This window comes from Brassica napus, chromosome A9, assembly GCF_020379485.1.
Source record: "Brassica napus cultivar Da-Ae chromosome A9, Da-Ae, whole genome shotgun sequence".
NCBI classification, from domain to species: Eukaryota; Viridiplantae; Streptophyta; class Magnoliopsida; order Brassicales; family Brassicaceae; genus Brassica; species Brassica napus.
Genome location: NC_063442.1, coordinates 35,599,834 through 35,620,231, shown reverse-complemented (window position 1 = coordinate 35,620,231; position 20,398 = coordinate 35,599,834). Strand labels below are relative to the sequence as shown.

Genomic DNA, 20,398 nt, shown 5'->3' with positions numbered 1-20,398 from the left:
AAATATAGTAAAGTAGGAAAGAGAGTAAGGAAAAGATGAGAAATATCTCTTCTTAAAGAAAGTTTGCATATACGGGAAGAAACCAATTCTACGCATGTTCTTTTTCTATTTGTCAGTTATATTTTTATTATTAAAGTTTAATCAAATAAATATTTTCTGTTATAATACTGATTAGGTTAGGATCCGCGCTTTACGCGGAATGAACATTATATATAAATTATTTTTATGTATAATTATTCTTTTACATATTGTGAAATTATAAATATATATTGAATTATTAAAAATTCAGTAACTATTATGTATATAATTAAATTGGTGCGAACATATAAATAAAATTTACTAATCGAAACAAATACTTTTTCTACTTTATATGGTATACAATTAAATTTATAAATTGATATTAACATAGATATATATTATATTTTTAATAATAATATCTACTAAATAATGTTTTGTACTCATATTATATTTTGATTATTTGTATTTTCTTATAAAAAAATTGAATTACTGATAACAAAATTTTCATTGTGGGATGTTTAATAGTTTTAGTAATTATAAATTTTTGAAAATTCAATGAAAAGTTTAAAATTTAAATTTTAAGCTTTAAATATTCGTTCAATGATTTTATGAAAAAAAATTCAAAGAAAATTTCGAAATTAAAATATTTATGTATTTTTATATGATATACAGTTTATTTAAACGATATATATATTTTTAGTCTTAATATTTATTAAGAGGAATTTTCATGTTTACCACTTTTTTGTTACCATTATTCATGTTTACCACCACTAAAAGAAATTTACAAAAATACCTTCTTCATTAACAGGAAAATACTTTTATACCCTTGTTGTCTATATGTAAAATAAATAATTACTTAAATAAATTAAAATACAAAAATATTTTGATGTTTTCGAATTATACTTTTTCAAATCTGAACTTTTTTCTAATTTTTTTTTTATTTTTTTTTTCGAATTCTTTTTTCTTTCAAATATCTTTTTGAAAATCGAAAAATTATTAACCCTAGGGTTATAAATGTATTTTTCCTCTTTAAAAGTGATGGTGAAAGTGGTTAGTGTAAACATGAAAAGTGGTATTATGAATGTGGTACTTTTGACAATTTCCCATTTATTAAATTAGACTTCCTACTTATATGATTTGCAATCATTTTTATCTCGTCATAACAAAACTTTTAAACCATAGATCACAAAATTTTAATGTGAGACTTTTAACAATTTTAGTAATTTGTAGTTGATTTAAAAATTTAAAATATAACATATACGAAAAAATCTAAATTTTATTATATGGTTAATGTGGTTGTTTAATTTATTTTAATAAGTTAAAATTAAAAAAAATGATAGAGGATATAATATTTTTTTATAAAAAAGTTATTATTGAAAATAATTAATTGTCATATATACTTTAGCCGCATTAGGCAATTTCATAATTTTATTTACGGAAAGAATGAAAAACATTAATAATTAATTTATGTTTAGTTTAATAAAAAAATTATTATATATTTAGATGAAACAACATATTTTTCTAAGGATTTTAAGAATTATTGTGATAATGACATATGACTATCTCAAATGTTGTAATTTTTCTATTAAAAATACTCTCCCCTTTCAATATAGATGATGTTTTAGGCAATTGTTGTTGTTTCACAATATATTATGTTTCTAGATACCGAAATAGTTTTAACTTTATCAAAAACTGTGTAGCCAACTATGTTTTTACTATTTCTGTTTATAATTAAATAATTAGTTTTAAATTATATTTCAGTGACTTTTTTGTTTAGAAAAAGTAATTTCTTAATAGGTGCGCAAAGAACCAAAACTTCATCTATTATGAAACGGATCATAAGGGATATAAATGCATAAGAAACTGTGATGGAGAAAGTTAAACAATGTGGATGCTCTAACCGCATTCATTCCTTAGTAATTTGTCTATATATATTCTCTTACACAAAAGCCTTCCAAAACCAAAAACAAAACTAAAAGCTTCACACCTTTTTCTTCTTTTTAAGTTGATAACTACTAAACATGGCAATCACAACAAATGTCCTCGCAACAAGCAACGCTGTCAAATTGGATGCTGTAACTGTAAGCTTCATCTCTTCTTTCCCTGGCAAACTCAACCACTTCTTGGCTCGACGCTTGCCACAGTCGACGACACGTAGAGTCCAAACGTCTTGCTGTTATCGTGAAACGTCATTGAAAGCTGTGACTCTGTTTGAGATGCCTGAGACAGAAACAAGTAGTGTCAGTGACGGAGTTGAAATTTTACGTTTCTTAAAAGGAAAAAACTATCTCGTTACCGGTGCATTTGGGTTTCTTGGTAAAGGTAAGACAAAACCTAAAACAGGGTTTTCTTGTTGTCCAAGTAAACTGATTTTCGGACTGATGTTTTTATTTTTATTTTTTGTTGCAGTGTTGATTGAGAAATTACTGAGGGTAAGTCCTGAGATTGGGAAGATCTTCCTTCTGATCAAATCCGCAGATCAAGAATCGGCCAACAGGAGACTCTATGATGAGGTTTTGTTTTCAATCACATCCTTGCGTTCTACGCTACTCTTTTTCTTCTTTTTTTTCATTTCTCCAATTCTGTGTCCCTCTGTTACACACAGATCATAAGCTCGGATCTGTTCAAGCTTTTGAAAAAAATGCACGGGAGCTCTTACGAAGCCTTTATGAAAAGTAAGTTGATTCCAGTAACTGGAGACATTGGAGAAGACAATCTCGGGATCGAACCTGTAACAGCAGCCAAGATTAGTGGTGAGATTGATGTCATTATAAGCTGTGCTGGTCGCACGACATTTGACGATAGGTGTTTTACTATGTTTCTACTTTCTTTTTTTTTTTTCTTAATTACAAACAAACAATTTGCTTATAGCTCAAGAACACTGATACAGGTACGACTTTGCTTTGAATGTCAACGCTCTTGGACCTGGTCGGCTGTTAAGCTTTGGCAAGGGCTGCAAGAATCTGAAATTATTTCTCCACTTTTCAACTGGTATGAGTTTGTGTTTTCATGTAAAAGAAGTTAACGAAAACTATTTTCTTTGTTTTGGTTTTTGTATTATATATAGCTTATGTGACTGGTAAGAAAGAGGGAACAATACTAGAGACTCCTCTCTGCATTGGAGAAAACATAACTTCTGACTTGAACATCGAATCCGAGCTGAAACTAGCTTCAGAAGCGGTAAGAAAGTTACATGGCAGTGAAGAAATCAAGAAACTGAAAGAACTTGGTATGAAAAGGTGAGGATGAAGGAGAAAATTTATTTAACTCTTTGCATATTCTTATATACTGAATCTGAATCAATATCTTAGAGCTCAACACTATGGCTGGGAAAACACTTACACTTTCACAAAAGCTATGGGTGAGTCTGTAATCCACAACCAAAGAGGAGATCTGCCTGTGGTGATCATAAGGCCTAGTGTTATAGAAAGCTCTTACAAGGAACCTTTCCCTGGCTGGCTCCAAGGAATAAGGTTAAATATTTTTATTTGTTAAATAAAAAAAAAGAGGATTAGATTAGATTCTGGCTACTTCTCAATTCATATTTTCATTTGGTTTTGACAAAAACAGGATGAGTGATCCAATTATCTTGGCCTATGGCAAAGGCCAAATTTCTGACTTCTGGGGAGATTATAAATCTTTAATGGACATTATACCTGTTGATATGGTTGTTAACGCCACAATAGCAGCCATGGCAAAACACAGTCGTGGTGTCTCCGAGCTCAAAGTTTACAATGTCACTTCTTCATCTCATGCGAGCCCCCTGCGAGCTGGCGAGTTGATGGACCTCTCTCATCAACATCTGTGTGACTCTCCATTTACAGAAACATTTATGGAGCTAGAGCGTATGAAATTCCACAGTTCCTTAGAGGGTTTCACTTCCTCTGCGTTCAACAGAATAGCAAAACATGAAAGAAAGGTTAAGAATGAAAGAGGGGATGCAGAGTCACATACCGCATTGAGCATGAAGGGAAAGAGGAGGCTGGACTATTTTGTGTCCTTGGCAAGAACATATGAGCCTTACACGTTCTTTCAAGCTCGGTAAATAATATCACTTGGACTTTTTCTTTTATTAAGCCAAATGCTATCAGATTATTGACTCTTAGTCAATATCCTAGGTTTGACGACACCAATACAAAGAGACTTATTCAGGAGCTGTCAGTGGAGGAGGGAAAGATGTTTGAGTTCGATATCAGTGGCATTGACTGGGAGCATTACATTGTGAATGTTCATCTTCCAGGTCTCAAGAGGGAACTCTTTAAGGAAAGATCCCGTTAAAGAGAGTGATTAAATATTACAAGTGCTTGAGTTCACCTATTTTAAGATTTGAGTGTAACTGTAGCCTACAACCAAATGTTGTTTGTTTGTCTCTCTAATCTTATTGCCGTCTAGTCCTACCGACTATCGTGGGTCGACAGGGTCGTAGATATTTTAAGATTTAAATAGATAAACTCTTCAATAATTCTATAGCTTTGAATATACCTGGACACATTTATTCAGAACCAAAAAATTAAACCAAACCAAATCAAAAGACAAGATTTGGTTCGGATTTGGATAGTATACTAGTGAATCTTATATTTATAGAACAAAAAATTGAAACCAAATTAGAATCTAACTGAAACCAAACCAAGAATTGAATGGGTATCTAAATTTCAATAATATATGTTATATATATTTATAAATATTAACTATATTTAGTTTCAAAATAATCAAATAAATTTTAAAATATTATATATAAGTCGAAATACTCAAAAATCATATTACTAGAATACTTTTTATTTGAAATATTTAAAATTATCAAAATTTTATCTGAAAACCTAAAAATTTTGATATTTGATCCGAAAACCTTAAAATTTTGATTTTAACCCACAAAACTAAAATAAACGAACCTGAATAGAATGAGATCCAAAATTACTTCGGATATAAGCTAGCTTCTCAATTTTGTTAACCAAATCGAACTGGAAATTAAAATAACCGAATCAGAACCCAACCAATTTTTTGAACTATCCAAACGGATCCTAAACCAAAAGTTCAGAAGAACCGAACCGGAACCAAATCGATAATGAAATAATAGCTTTGTGACTTGCAACCGTAGTAACTAAAAAAAATCCTAATATACATGGGCTTGGGCTCATTGAGTCAAACATATGAGCTTCGGTTGGTTAATGACCCAAACCAAAGTCACTGTAATTAAACCCTAAAGTTGAGAAATTTAAGGTTTTGTCTCTTTATCTCTACTCTCCGGCGACAATCGCCGGTGGTTTCTCTCTTTGTCATTGTAACTTCATATCGTTGTTGGTTGAACAAAAAAAACTACAAATGCCTTCGAAGAAGAAGCAGCCGAGGACTCCATCACGGCTATCCAATTCAGAACCGCCTGCTTCCCCACGAACTCCGACGTCTTCAACACCGAGTCTAGCTGCAGATTACATCAACGAAGAGGAGCTCAGGCGAGGTATCGTAAAAGCTTCCGCTGCGTTTCCTTGTCTTCTCGGAAAATCAGCAATCATCGGAAGAGTAAGCGATGTAGCACCCGAGTCCATCAGAGGGTCCAAGATTTGGCTGTCGGAAACTTCAATGGTCGCTGCTTCTATCATCCCTGGCTCCACTGTATCGGTAAAGCGAAGCTTTTTTTACCAAACTAACATTCAAATGCTCCAAAGTTTGATTCTTTTTGAGCTTTAGAGCTTAGAGTGAAGCTTTAGATCTTAAATTGAAGCTTTTATCGTACCAAATTAACATTCAGATGCTGCAAAGTTTGATTCTTTTTGAGCTTTAGAGCTTAAAGTGAAGCTTGAGAGCTTAAATTGAAGCTTTTATCGTACCAAATTAACATTCAGATGCTGCAAAGTTTGATTCTTTTTGAGCTTTAGAGCTTAAAGTGAAGCTTGAGAACTTAAATTGAAGCTTTTATCGTACCAAATTAACATTCAGATGCTGCAAAGTTTGATTCTTTTTGAGCTTTAGAGCTTAAAGTGAAGCTTGAGAACTTAAATTGAAGCTTTTATCGTACCAAATTAACATTCAGATGCTGCAAAGTTTGATTCTTTTTGAGCTTTAGAGCTTAAAGTGAAGTTTTTTCATACTATGTTGACATTGAGATGCTGCAAAGTTTGATTCTTTTCTTTAGGTTTAGAGCTTACGTGAAGCTTTTTTCATACTAAGTTAACATTCAGATGCTGCAAAGTTTGATTCTTTGTTAGTTTCATAATACTAATTTGAAAGAAATCGAATTTTCAATGATAGGTATCACTTGCTTGCACAGAAAGTCACAGCTTCCCTCTCAGCTCGATTAAAGCTGAATATGGAGTTGAATGCGAGAGTAGGATTGCTGATGATGATGAACCAGGGAACTATTTTGTTCTTGCCACCGTTTTACCTTCTTCAAAGGTCTCAAGAATCTTTCTTTTTTACAGTTCTGATCTTTTCTTCAGTGAGTATTGAATTTTAACCTAACCTAACTTCTTGCAGGTTTTGAAAGATGGTGTTCGTGTTTCAATGAATCTTCGCTATGGACTTGGTTGTCCTGTTGCAGGGAGGACTGTTTTCGTTTATCCTGTTGGTAGACCTTCTTCTTTAAGTGATCAATTCAATGTTAATGGTGGAGGGCATGAAAATGATGTGAATGATCTTTCTCTGCTTGCCTGCAAAGAGTTGTGTCTCGAGTTGACTCCCTTTAAGAATATGTTACCACCAGAGAAGCTTGCGTGTGAAAGTTCTCATGAGCAGAACGGAAACGGGAACTCAACACCTAAGACACCGTCAAACTTTCAAAAGCCTAGCTCTCCGGCTTCATCAATAAAAGGGGACGACTCTGTTTTGAGTATTAAGCAGCAGCTTTCATCTGAAAGTTTGGTTGATCTAAGAGAGGTCTTGAGCAACGAGAGTTCGAAGAAGCTTTTGCAGATTTGTGCAGCGTCGTGGTTATACCCTTGTAGCCTCCTATATGGGAACTTTGTTGCTGTACCAATTCTCACGGAAACTTGTATATTCTGTGTCAAGAGGGGTAACAAAAAGCCATCTGATACCTCCAATAGAAACCATGCTTTTGTGATAAACCGGGAAACTAAAGTATACCTCCATCACACACTGGCGTTAGCATCTGTGCAAGATCTGCAGTTTGATGACGATGATGGGGAAGAAAACGTGGGATGTGAAATCTCAAAGTTAGGTGGTCTTTCTAAAGAATACGCAATTTTAAGGGACATAGTTGTTTCCTCGTCCACAAAAAGTTCCTTATCAAGGTATGTGTTGCAGTAATTTGAGCTTATTAGACTTTTGTTTTAATTTTAATATGTTGATGTGTTTATAACTGTCATGATGATTTTAGTCTTGGTTTGCGACCTACAAAGGGAGTGCTTATTCACGGACCTCCAGGCACAGGAAAGACAACTTTAGCTCGGTCTTTTGCCCGTGATTGTGGTGTCAACTTTTTCTCTGTGAACGGAGCTGAGATTATAAGGCAGTTTGTGGGTGAAAGCGAGAAAGCTCTAGAAGAGGTTTTCAGATCTGCTAGCAATGCTACACCTGCCGTGGTTAGAATTTTGCACCTTCTATATTATAATATAACTAAATTTATTGAGATCTTTTGATAATCTCACTTGTTTCTTGTGAAGGTGTTCATTGACGACTTGGATGCAATAGCCCCTGCAAGGGAGGAAGGAGGAGAAGAGTTATCTCAGAGGATGGTAGCTACATTACTGAATTTAATGGATGGGATAAGTAGGAGTGATGGCGTCGTTGTAGTTGCTGCAACCAATAGGCCTAACAGCATTGAGCCTGCCCTTAGACGACCGGGGAGACTTGACAGGGAAATTGAAATTGGTAAGACGGAGACCTTGTTGTTACCATCCTCTATATAGCTCTGATTCTTGCTCTTTAATACTCGTTCGAATATTTGATATAGGTGTGCCATCTTCTGCACAACGGTTAGATATACTTCAGACAATTCTCAGTGGGATGCAGCATTCACTTTCAGACACGCAGCTTGAACAACTAGCTGTGGGAACTCATGGTTTTGTAGGTGCAGATCTAGCTGCGCTGTGTTGTGAGGCAGCCTTTGTCTGTTTAAGAAAGCATCTTGATCAGGAAAGTTCATCTAGCAATTCACCTCTTGAAGAAACACCTGTTACTGCTTCTGAGTGTAGAGGTTCTGAGTCCTCTACAGATATGGCAGACGTGTCATCTGATGGTTCGGATTCTGCATCGTCATGTCTCACAGTTTCACCCTCGACTTCAGCGGCACGTCATGTCTCCGTAGTGGCAGACAATTTTGAAAACAGTGGCAACTCTTGTTCTGAACAGATTCTTAGCAAAGAAAAAGAACATGCCTTGAGTGTAGGGTTTGAAGATTTTGAAAAAGCAAAGATCAAAATCAGACCTAGTGCCATGCGTGAGGTGATTTTAGAGGTTCCTAAAGTTAACTGGGAAGATGTTGGTGGCCAGAAGGAGGTAAAAAATCAACTAATGGAAGCGGTAGAATGGCCTCAAAAACATCAAGACGCATTCAAGAGGATAGGAACAAGGCCACCAAGTGGGATACTGATGTTTGGTCCTCCTGGATGTAGCAAGACTCTTATGGCACGTGCGGTAGCTTCTGAAGCTAGGCTAAATTTCCTTGCAGTCAAAGGTCCAGAGCTGTTCAGCAAATGGGTTGGTGAATCAGAGAAGGCTGTGAGGTCACTTTTCGCAAAGGCAAGAGCAAATGCTCCTTCGATTATCTTTTTCGATGAGATTGATAGTCTTGCATCCATTAGAGGGAAAGAGAATGATGGTGTTTCGGTTTCAGATAGAGTTATGAGCCAACTTCTTGTGGAGCTTGATGGTTAGTAACATCACATCAAACCTTTGGGATTGTTTTAGCTAAAAGGTTCTAAAAGCTTAAATTATTATTGCTTGATTTTCAAAACTCAGGTCTGCATCAAAGAGTTGGTGTTACTGTTATTGCTGCCACAAATCGGCCTGACAAGATCGATTCTGCTCTTCTAAGACCTGGTTGGTTTTTGATTTTCTCAAACAATTATGGAAGTTCGTTTTGTGACATTGAATATGTTTATATAACGTTGAAGGACGCTTTGACCGGTTGCTATATGTGGGACCTCCAAATGAAGCTGATCGTGAAGCAATACTCAAAATCCATCTGCGGAAAATTCCTTGCAGCTCTGATATTTGTTTAAAAGAGCTCGCTTCAGTTACCAAAGGGTACACAGGAGCTGACATATCATTGATATGTAGAGAAGCAGCTATTGCCGCACTCGAGGTTAGCTTCTTCTCCAGCTTCTTCGTCTTCTTCTCTTCTTGTTAGCAGCGGTGGTGTCTCAAGTTGTTTTTAATCAATCAGGAGAGTCTTGAAGCAGAAGAAATAAGCATGCGGCATTTAAAAGCAGCGATCAGCCAAGTGGAACCAACAGACATTCAGTCTTACAAAGCACTGTCTGAAAAATTCCAAAGACTTGTCCACACAGATCCACAAAGAGACAATGAGGAGGCTGAACAGCAAGGAATCATAAACCAAAGACCGTTATTTCCTCTATGGTAAGCAATCTCTATATCTAATCTGTTCACTACATTGGCAGTTTGAAAGTTACTCATTTATCTTGCAACTCCATGGACACTCGGTATCATCTCTCTTACGGATACTTTCCCTTTTGGTATCCTTATCTAATGTCAATACTAGACTACTAGTATTCCTGGCACTTGTCACAAGCATTGGTGTTATTGTTTTTCAGGACGCCATTGAAATCGATTGTGATGTTCCTTGGCCGCCAAATTGGTTCGTAAACGAGGGTTTTGTCAATCTCATCTTGCCTGTGTGTATTGCTCAGAAAAAAACAGTTGGAAGCAGTGTTATTATATAATAGTACCTGTAACATTTTTTGTCTATTTAAGTCAATACATTTTTTTGTCGCGTCTCACGAGTTTGGAAGAATCAACGTATATAAAAGACATCGAAGACTGATTCGTATCTCGTGCATTGATATCTCAGTAGCCAACATTATGGACATGTAACACTCAGGTACACTTTAGAAGGTCGGCTCTTGATGGAAACTTTCATGTGCTGATATTCCGATTGTGTAGCCGCTGTTTTTGTCACAAGGATTATGTTCTCATTGCCATCCACAGCAGCACTGTCTTGAACCGGTGTAGCTAGTCCATACTGGTTAGCAACACGATGAGCTGCAAGGCGAAGATATGAAATAGGAAAATGCTGGAAGTCGAACTGCTGCTGTAAGAACCTTTGAACATCAAGTTCCATCCGCATGACTGAAAAAGGGTTTAGAATACAGTAGCATACACAGTTTGATAATCCGAGAGTATTTCATGAAATGGAAACCTTACTTTAAAAAGGCCAGGACACAACCTAGAATCCAAGACACTACATATAAAACCAAGTGAAGGAGAGATAACTCAACCACCCAACACAGGCCTCATGCTCTTTAATTTCTTAAGAGTGGCTTTATAGTTGGATAGAATCAAGAATGGGTTTAGAGAGTCTTCTGTGAGCTCTGCCATTGCTGCTCAGGGTCTTTTTGTTGTTGCGACGATGCACCAATCATGCTACTCTTGTTCTTACTGAAGATGTGAATGTAGGAGAGGCATGCAAGATTCTCCATGTCGAAATGAGAGACGTGTTCACGTTTTGGATATGGCAAATTAGAAGACAAAAGAAACTTCTGTCCACACAACACATTCTTCTATTGCATAACTCATCACAGAAAATACCCTCCAATCCCCTGTGCTGGAGTCAATGTAGTAACAAAGGTTGCAACTTAATTTTTTTTTGTCAAATTAGATACTAAAGCTAGAAGTTTTTCACTTATAGACTATTGACTCCTTCACAAGATCAATCATACAAAGAGTCGAAGATTGAGCAAGAAGCCATGTAGAAGATTTGTCAATTAGGACAAAACTGAAATTGATTAATAAAATGGTTCGTCAAAGAACATAATGAAGACATCAAAAGAAAACAAACTAGAGGCTAACCAGAAACAGGCAAATTAAGGGAATAGTGAAACTAAATGGTGATGATGATGATGTGAGTGGGAAGGTTTGGTCTTATTAGTGCAGCAGTAATGCTTACTTATATAGCATCAGTTAAATTCCTTGAGTCTCTTCTTGAGCATATCCATGGACTTCTTCTTAGCCGTAAGCTTCGTGTTTCTATTTGCGAGACTTCCGAATATCCCGTCAGGAGAATCCTTAAACTTGTCGCAGATCGTAGCCACTTTCTTGTAATCCAAGGTGTTGTAGTTCCTCTCCCTAATCACCGGGTTCATGAAGTTCTCAGGCTGGCTACTCGACAACAAGTTTATCAGCTGCCTCACTTCAACCAGATAGCTTCTAAAGCTTCCTTCTTTGTACACCTCGTCTAACCCCGTTGAATGATACCTCTCATCAGCAAAGTTTTCTATGACTCTCAGATCATGGTTAATAGCAGAGACCGCATTGGCGTTGAATCTCTTGATGCTATCGCTTAGGAACGTAGAGACGATGGAGTTTGAGATGTGCTCGATTGCCCCAACTCCAACTTTGTACAAAGCATCCGTTGGGAGGATCTGTTGTGCAGTGGACATAACAGTCTCGAGGTATATAACGACCTCGTTCATGTACTCGTGAGGGCCTTGTGGCATCTCCTCTGTAATCCAGTTAATGTTTTCCGGAAGCTTCATGAACTCGTCTAACTTGGTGTTCACCACGTTCAGCAACGCGTGATAGGCCTCGTCTCTCGACGTTTTGAGTACGACCTTTGCAGCCAAACTCGCTTGAGGCTTTTCAACTGAACGGCTCGGGATGCCGCAAAGCTGAGCTGCGTGGCGGAGGAAATAGTCACATGCCTTCTCGAGGAATGATATGTTCGCTGCAATCTGCATAGCTTGAGCTACTCCGATGGAGTTGTTGTTAATCGTCTCGAGGATAACTTCGTTCAACACGTCGATCAAGATTTTGTCAAGGTACTTCCTCAGAACACTGAAGAAGTTGGTGTTGACACCATAGGACAAGTAATCCACAGATCCTTTAATGTATGATCTGATGATGCGGCAAACATCAGGAACCATAGAAGAGAAGGGAGCAATGTATGTGAAAGCCGGCATGATCTCTGAGGTCTGAAGATTAAACGACAAGACGTTGTTTTCGTAGTCAGCTTCCTTTCTGATTACCATCTGCTGATAACTGTCCTCTGAGATAGCAGTCACGATTTGCTTTCGACACTCTTCGAGAAGAAGCTCGTGGTACTTATCTCGGCTCTTGTCAAGGGCGTCAAGAACTGGACCAACTTCATAACCGTACTGTCTAAGCGTTGCGCCAAGGAGGGTTACATAGTCTTTCACCAAAAGGAGATGAGTAGGCGAATCCATTCTCGCAAACTGATTCTCCAATACCAATACTATTTTGGCAATTGCTGTTTCCCACATCGTCTCAACTTGATCTGCCAATAAGAAATCTCCAGCTGTTCTAATCACACGATCCTCCACGATGAAGTATCCTGCAATCTGAGCTAGGAACGTTTGGTATGATTCCACAAACGGCTGTCCATAAGAGATCTCCAGATCTGAATCGAGCTGTAGTTGGCGGTTACTGTAGTAATAGTCACGGAACCGTTCCGGGACTCCAAGAATAGTGTGGATGTGATATGCTCGATAGAGAGGTGTGAGATCAAACTTCAAAACAGAATCTTGTTCGGAGTCTTCAACATCTAGTGTGTATGCCAATTCGCCCAATCCACCTGTGTTTTGCTCCTCTGCTTTCCTCTGACGCTCCAGCATTTCCTCTTCCCTCTGGCGAGCTGAGGCGATGAGGCCAATAGCTGTCTGTCCAATACTTTTAGAGGAGCTTCTAATGTGAGCAAGCCATTCCGTAAATTGGCTGCACACTTTTTTCTCAATGTGTGACTTGATCACTGGGATTCTTCTCTCTATCGCCAACTTTAGCACCTTAAGTGGGATAATCTTCAAGTAGTTCCTCTCAATCAGATCCATGGTTTTCAAGGCGTGGTAAAACTGGCCTTCAGAGACGTAACTATTACATTTAACACACAGCTCCAGTGCTTGAACGCAGATCTTCGACATTTTGATAGCTTCAGTCACATTCTTCTTAACAGCATACGACTCAAGAAGCTCCTCCAGCTTCACCAACAATGCACTCCCAACCTCCTGCAACCGAAAATTGTCAGTTGCAAGATCACTCTTAAGCTCCTCAGCATCAACCAGCACACCACGGAGCTCATCAACCGCTACGATGAACTCTTCGTAGTGGGTCTTGCAAAGATCCTCGATTTCAGCTTCCTTCTTCCTCGCCACGTTCTTGAGCTGATGAACGAGAGGCTCAGGCCTCCCCATCTCAAAAGCATGCCTAACGAGAGGACCCACATCATCCCCGTTTCCGATCAAGGTTGCGAGAACTAAATCCTCCCCTGTATCTCCATTCTCTGTAACAATCCTTCTCTTTGGTTTGGCCTCCATGAATCTGACAGAATAGCAATTTTCAAGAGAAGAAACAAGCCGAAAAGGTTAACAATAGTAAAACAAATCAATCTGATCATCAAGCGTGATCCTTGACGCATTCCAAACGGTAAACACCGACGAAAACAACAACGTAATCGAGCTGGAGATCTAAACGATGGAGAGAAAAATGAGAGAGAAGGAAGAAAATACCCAGAATTTGAAGACGCCCAAAGGGACTTGTAAATTAGGGTTCAGTCAGAGGAGATAATGACGAAGAAGAAGAAGAAGAGAGAGAAGAGAATCCAACGGTGGAAATCAATCGACGGTGATCGCCGGCAGATAGATATAGCTTCGTGTCAGCCGCTACGGAATGAAAAAATGGGAATATGACTGAGTGTGGGATCGCTGATTTGGGAAAAAAAAAGGAGAGAGATCATTTAATGGTGGGGTTAACTGGAAAAAGAAGAAGAAGAAGTCATTTTCGACTTTAATATTATTTTATTATTAATTATGAAAACAAATTTTCATGATACTGTATTTGCAGTTGCACTTAATTATTATTTTTATCTACTTTCATCAATTTTACTTATATTATAAAAATTATCAATTTTTAATTAATTTCTATAGTTGATATTAAATTGTATTTTTTTATTATAAATTTAGCATTTAGTTTCTATGTTTTCAGTTATTTTCTTACAGTGTAATTCAATATTAATTCATTTTCGATTATAAATTATAAAAAAATTATAACTATTGTATTATTTTATGAAAATTTAGATTCGATTATTATATTTACACTTCAGTGAAACACACAATTTTATTTCACTATACTAATTTATAACTTTTCTCATTAATTTATGCAACTAACATTTATATTTTCTTTTTCTGAGTTTCTAGATATTATGTTGTTTTTTTTTACGATATAATGATATGCTTAAAAATTCCTAGATGTTTCGTAGATGACTAATAACTATGAATTATCAAATCTAATTGGGGCTTAGACGTTAATAAACTATTGATTAATTTTTATATGTTTTACATTTGTATTAAATATTTTAGTTTTTGGGTGTAATTATAAAAATTACATATACAAAAAATAGTTGACCAATTTATGAATTTTCACTAACATTTGCTTAATTTAACAGATTTATATTAATTTAGATCAAATTATACCAATTTTAAATGGTTTAAAACTGATTTAAGTAATATGAACCTGATTTTAGAACATTGATAGTGACCATTTCATAATAGTAGCTTTCTTATTAAAAATTTTGTAGTTTTAAGGTCTAAAATGGAACATAAAATTTGAGGAAAATAACTTTCTTATGTGTCTTGTGGTCACATTAGGTGAAAGAGGTGGAGAATATCATTTCATCTTTCTGCTCAGTGTATAACAAGTATAAATTTTATTTTACTCCTTGAACCCATACTAAATTTCTTATTCTATTCACAATTTTCAAGAAATCTAATCATCTCTTTAAGGGATCGTAGATGAATTAATCCCCATAGAGAAGCAAAACTGCTGACTAACATTGGTTCTTCAAGTGACATAGTCCTCTGTTTCTGTTAACCAAATATTGAAATACTCAGCATGAATATTGATTACCACAGTATTATAAAGTCCACATTATAGAATACCGATTATAAAGCCACATTTTTATAAAGTTTCATCAAAGAGAAAACCACAGTTTAACTTGTCAAACAAGTAACTCAGCTTCTTTCATGTACCCTAACAAATAAACCACCTTTGATTCTAATCGTCACAGACAATAAAATCTCAGGACGCTCATTCTTCCCTGGGACCTCGACAACAAACCTATCCAGCACCGCAGAAACTATAGATTTCATCTGAATATAAGCCATCTCCTTACCTAAACACATCCTTGGTCCTGCATGAAACACTGGAAACTTGTAAGGACTCTCACCTCTAAACCCACCATTTGTTTCATCAATCCACCTCTCTGGATCAAACCGATCACAATCTTTACCCCAAATACTCTCCATCCTCCCCATCGCGTACGCGTTATAACTTATTCCCCAAGCTTTCCCTACAAACGTCCCATCAGGCAATACACTGTCCTCAAGACAACTCATAGTGTCTAACGGTATAGGCGGATACAGCCTTAGTGACTCGGTTATCGCTGCGTGCAGGTAGTTCATCAGTTTAAGATCTTCAAACCCATAAGCTTCCCCTGTTCTTGCTCGGATCGAGTTCAGCTCTTGTCTGATCTTGTTCTCTACATGTGGATGCTTCGAGAGTAACCAGAAGAACCAGCTCAAAGCGGAGGAGGTTGTGTCTCGTCCCGCGAGGATGAAACCAATGACATTGTCACGTAGTTTCTCCGGCGAGTTCAGCTCCTCGGTGCTGATGAATCTTGAAAGCAAATCATCGTTCTTGTTGTTGTTGTTGTTACTTTGATCAATCTTGTGACGCACGATATCGTCTGCGAATTTATGGACGGTCACGATTGATTCTCTAAGAAGTCTCTCTGATCCAATGTTTAGTTTCTTTTTGATCTTCCATGTATACGAAAACGCTGATTGAAACCGTTGCGAGATGATCTTGGACGCCGTATCAAAGGCCCTCATGAACTCTACACCGGCGGCTTTGTCGTCTCCGAGGCAAGCGGAGTCGACGTTGAATGCTAACTTGCATATGTTATCGAATGTGAATCTTTCTAATACGTCGTCCAGGTTTAACAATTTTCCGGTGGCCGCTGCAGCTGCTAACACCGGAACAAGCCTGGATCGGAGAACAATCTCAGCTAATCATAGAACGAAAGTGAATATATAGCATAAGCAAAACCTAGAGGTCGCATTTGAGATGAAATAATTATTACGGGTTATGGTCTCATGCAGATATTACATGCTCTTTGGTAGGTTTGGGCAACCTCGAACCGAAAATTTTGAATCTACGTAAAATTACTTCTGGTCCTAATTTCGGTTTAGTCTCAGGTAAAACAATAAACCGATATTGAACTATATCAATGTGGGGAAAAAGGTCTCGAGCTATGAACTTGGAGGGAAATAGGTATAAAACTTTAGTTTCGGGGATGGAAGCAATAGTTTCGGAGAGATTTAGTGATATACCATAGTTTTCTAGGAAAATACTAGTCGACTTTTTATAGGATGATATAAAATAATATCTGAATATAAAATGTTAACGAACCTAAATGGATATCAAGAAAAATTCAAAATATCTATGGGAAAAAACTCTAGAAAACAGATCTAACAAAACTCAATTATTATTATTATCTTAACTAAGTATTTAAGACTTAAATAAATAACTACAAATATTTAACTATATGTTTATTTTGATATAACATCTAAAATATACAAAGCCGAACTGAAATGACCTGAATCCAAAACAAATGTAGCAACAAAATGTGTTTTGGTATAAGTTACAAATTATATATGAATCCCAAATGTTATTAATCAATCTAGACAACTAAAATAAGGAAGTTAAGAGGTTAAATCGGAAAACCCAATCCTAAAGCCAATGCCTGTGGAAAAAACAATAATTAGTGTATATATGTAAAAATATACCTGGTGTTGATTTCGAGTGTGACGTTTGTCATGACGAAGTCACGAAGAGACTTAGTACTGAACTCGTGGCGCGCCGTCTTCCTCTGTTTCCACCACATCTCGCCCTCGGAGTTGAAAATCCCGCGGCCGAGAAAATCCTCAAGAATCTCGATGAACCGCTCTCCTTTAGGGAAATTATCGAACTTCGTCTTGAGCATGTACTCTACGTTGGCAGGATTCGCCGTCATGACGAACTGTTGCTTCCCTGGTCGCCGGAAAACCGCCGTCTGTGTCGGGCATCGAGACAGAGTCTCTACAGTCCAGTCGAGGAAACGGTGACGGTTTTTCACAAGTCCAGGTATGCTTCCGACAATAGGGTACGACTTGAAACCTGTGTCTGAAGAAGATTGTCTTGGGATGATGAAGAAGATGAAGATAGGGACGAAGATGAAGATGATGAAAAGCTCCATGTTGTCTGTCCTCTTCTATTTCACTTTTGTTTCTTCCTTTTGCAAGTGTTACTGGTGGGTGAGTATTAGTCAAAGTGAAACAGCAGCCGAAGAAGAAAAAACTCATTTGTAATACTATTACAGTAATAGTATTACTTTAGGGCTCAAAATAGCTGGTTTATTGGATTTATTTTTGTACAACTTACATTTTGAGCCCATATAAATTTGGTACTCAATATAAGCACAGTATTGAGTACAAGAGAGCCCATATTTATTGGTTGAGGTTCCCATGCCTGTGATTTGGCTGTCTGTGATACTTAAATGATTAGAGGAGGTTTGTTCAAGAGAGATCTTGAGTTACTTGTTGTAAAAGCAACCTTATATCATTATGTGCTTTATTTTGGTCCCTTAATTTGAGAGGAAGTAATGGGATTGGGGCTCTATACATAGGTTTTAATTAGATTGTTGCCATCACCTTGAGTCTTCCCGTGGAATTGTCCTTTTTGACTTGAGGTTGAGTGTAACATCTAGGGGAAAACTCCCAAAACATTCACATCATACAAAACCATAGATGATAATAGTCACACACTGCAATTCTACATACGAGTAACAATAACAGTGCAAGCTAGTTGTTTATGCTTGCCAAACTCTTTGTTATAAATTTTGTCCATAGTAAATATTTTTATTTCATAAGCTGTAATCCATCTATATACAATAATATTTGAATATATAGAGTTTACTGACGAAATTTTTCTTTCTTACATCTCTATAAATTTAGCTAAACCAAAGGGAAAAAGAATAGGCTAACAAGTAGATAGATATACATTACGTCCAACCCTTAAACGATCTACTTCAATTATTTGAAAGATAAGGTCGACAAGGTTTCCTAAATGATTGGACACTTAAAAGAGTCATGTATGTTTATGTTATTCTCAGAAATTTATGTTTTCTCGAATGTATTCTTTGACCAAACACTTTTTGTGCTTTTTTCTATTGATCATATGCAGTAGTAAAGGATATGATGTTACAACCAAGACATGGAAAATTTGGTTTCCATAATACATATTTTTATAGGTTGTGATTTTGCTTTTGCAGTGTTTTCTTAACACACGCATGCATCTTTCTATTCTATAATCTCATAACCTTTACGTTACATGTCAATATCCCAATACATTCATTAGATATTTCAAGAAATTCGTAGATAATTCCAACATCAGAACTAAAGTTGACGATCAATATCTCACAACTCATGTCAATATCTCAATACATCCATTAGATATTTCAATAAGTTTGTAGATCATTCCAAAATCAAAACTAAAGTTGACGATCAATATCTCACAACTCAATTGTAAATAAATTTAACAACTTTAATCTATCTAGTTTGAGACTTGATTTCTTTAGAAATAAAAATCAAGTGGTACCTTAAATGGGTACATACCACTAGATATTTATGTTCTTGAAGATACAGAATCAAAATATAGTCATATAGGAGCTGATATACCATAACTTGTTGTTGTTCAAAAAATAAAAATAAATACCATAACTTGTTATGGGCACAGACAAATAACAAAGATCTAATTCTTCGAATTAAAGGATGATAATATGTTATATAAAGATGGAGAAAAAACTCAAGAACATACACATTTTTCTACAATATATGGAAATGTGTTTGCTAGAGAAACGTTCACATTTTAAATTTTAAAGCTAGAAGTTGTTATGTGTCTTATTATTATCGATGGAAAAGAGAAGCAAAAAGAAAACATACAACGAGAAAAGTAGGGTGCGTAGTTGCTTTGATGAAAACAATATATAGAATTCATAACTTTTGATCATACAAATCCTTATGAATATGTTATCTATGATTGATCTACGTGCATTGTATATGTATTAGTCAAACTTCATTATTTATAAAAGCAATTCTCTTTTTGAACACTTTTGAAATAATATACTTGTTTCTTTTAGTGAAAACAATTATATATATTAATTTAAAGTTGTAGTCTCGTGTGCTTAATCTTTGACCAATTCATCAACAGTTCTGGTTACGGTATTTTAACAGCTCCATAAACTAATCATTTGTTGTGTTATACCCAACAAAAAGGAACTAAATACAATCAGATTGTATGTTTAAGTTAATTTCATTTCGGTTTGAATGGATATAAACTAAAATTGAATCATAATTAAAACAAATCAGTTCTACCTATATGGAGCCGATCGAATGTTATGGTCCAGGAAAGAAAACGAAAAATGTTACTAATTTTGTTAACGTAATGATCTTAGGCATATGTAACGACGTGCACATTGTGAACCTTTCTTGAATCTTTTAGCCGAGAGCAGAGCACATGTATTTGGTATATATCTCGTCGAATCTACTCAAAAAATTTGATCATTCGTGTGTTTAATTGGAGTTGAACAATGGGTATTACTGTTTTTTTTTGGTCAAATGGGTATTACTGTTAAGTGTGCCTTTTTTTCTTACTGTGTCATGTTCGGTAAAAAGATTGGTAGCCGTTTACACGAGCAACATTTTTAATCTGTCATCTTAATTAACCTGAAGAGTAAGGGAAACAAAAATATATGCATAAGAGGCAATAGACGCCCATTTTTTTTCGCCTTGTCCTTCTTCTTTTTCACAGACTCCATGCTTAGGCCGGTGGAATCTGGACTTTATTTTATGTTTAATTTGTTTTTCATCTATATCTTTTTGTAAACCTTTATCTTGTCAGTTTAGAAAACTCTGACACGTGAGAATCGTGCTAACAGTAATGATAAATATACTGTTAAAAATTACTTCATCTGTTCCATTGTAAATATGTTATTATGTTTAAGGTTTTTGCACACAAATTAAGAAAATGATTAAATTTTCTGTTTTACCCATACTTAATACATTATCTTATTTGATTTTATGGATTAGTGAGCTAAAAATAAAGATAAGAACTAGAAAAAATATTTAATATTTGTTTTGAA

General features: G+C 36.0%; 4 protein-coding genes across 5 annotated transcripts; 2 read left to right on the top strand and 2 right to left on the bottom strand.

The window, feature by feature from the left end:
• Positions 1 to 1,947: 1,947 nt before the first annotated feature.
• LOC106364940 (fatty acyl-CoA reductase 6, chloroplastic) lies at positions 1,948 to 4,391 on the top strand. Of its 2 annotated transcripts, XM_013804417.3 has the most exons (8): positions 1,951 to 2,340; positions 2,428 to 2,531; positions 2,624 to 2,823; positions 2,909 to 3,009; positions 3,086 to 3,257; positions 3,330 to 3,491; positions 3,589 to 4,059; positions 4,137 to 4,391. In XM_013804417.3, the coding sequence occupies exons 1-8, from the start codon at positions 2,040 to 2,042 to the stop codon at positions 4,294 to 4,296; spliced, it is 1,671 nt and encodes a 556-aa protein (XP_013659871.2). In that variant the 5' UTR covers positions 1,951 to 2,039; the 3' UTR covers positions 4,297 to 4,391. The 2 variants fall into 2 exon arrangements, with proteins under 2 accessions (XP_048597151.1, XP_013659871.2); XM_048741194.1 differs by having other exon boundaries at positions 1,948 to 2,531.
• An 836-nt stretch (positions 4,392 to 5,227) lies between these two features.
• On the top strand, positions 5,228 to 9,929 carry LOC106368065 (calmodulin-interacting protein 111). The gene is made up of 10 exons (XM_013807946.3): positions 5,228 to 5,634; positions 6,265 to 6,408; positions 6,490 to 7,262; positions 7,349 to 7,553; positions 7,635 to 7,842; positions 7,925 to 8,842; positions 8,932 to 9,012; positions 9,087 to 9,277; positions 9,359 to 9,552; positions 9,747 to 9,929. Exons 1-10 carry the CDS (start codon positions 5,338 to 5,340, stop codon positions 9,796 to 9,798), a joined length of 3,063 nt encoding a protein of 1,020 aa, XP_013663400.2. The 5' UTR covers positions 5,228 to 5,337; the 3' UTR covers positions 9,799 to 9,929.
• Positions 9,930 to 10,916: 987 nt separating this feature from the next.
• Positions 10,917 to 13,909, bottom strand: LOC106368067 (exocyst complex component SEC15A). The gene is made up of 2 exons (XM_048741193.1): positions 13,671 to 13,909; positions 10,917 to 13,482 (listed from the first exon to the last, which is right to left on the bottom strand). The coding sequence occupies exon 2, from the start codon at positions 13,476 to 13,478 to the stop codon at positions 11,109 to 11,111; it is 2,370 nt and encodes a 789-aa protein (XP_048597150.1). The 5' UTR covers positions 13,479 to 13,482; positions 13,671 to 13,909; the 3' UTR covers positions 10,917 to 11,108.
• Positions 13,910 to 15,043: 1,134 nt separating this feature from the next.
• On the bottom strand, positions 15,044 to 17,528 carry LOC106368068 (cytochrome P450 94B3-like). The gene is made up of 2 exons (XM_048741191.1): positions 17,007 to 17,528; positions 15,044 to 16,203 (listed from the first exon to the last, which is right to left on the bottom strand). Exons 1-2 carry the CDS (start codon positions 17,453 to 17,455, stop codon positions 15,171 to 15,173), a joined length of 1,482 nt encoding a protein of 493 aa, XP_048597148.1. The 5' UTR covers positions 17,456 to 17,528; the 3' UTR covers positions 15,044 to 15,170.
• Positions 17,529 to 20,398: the final 2,870 nt, after the last annotated feature.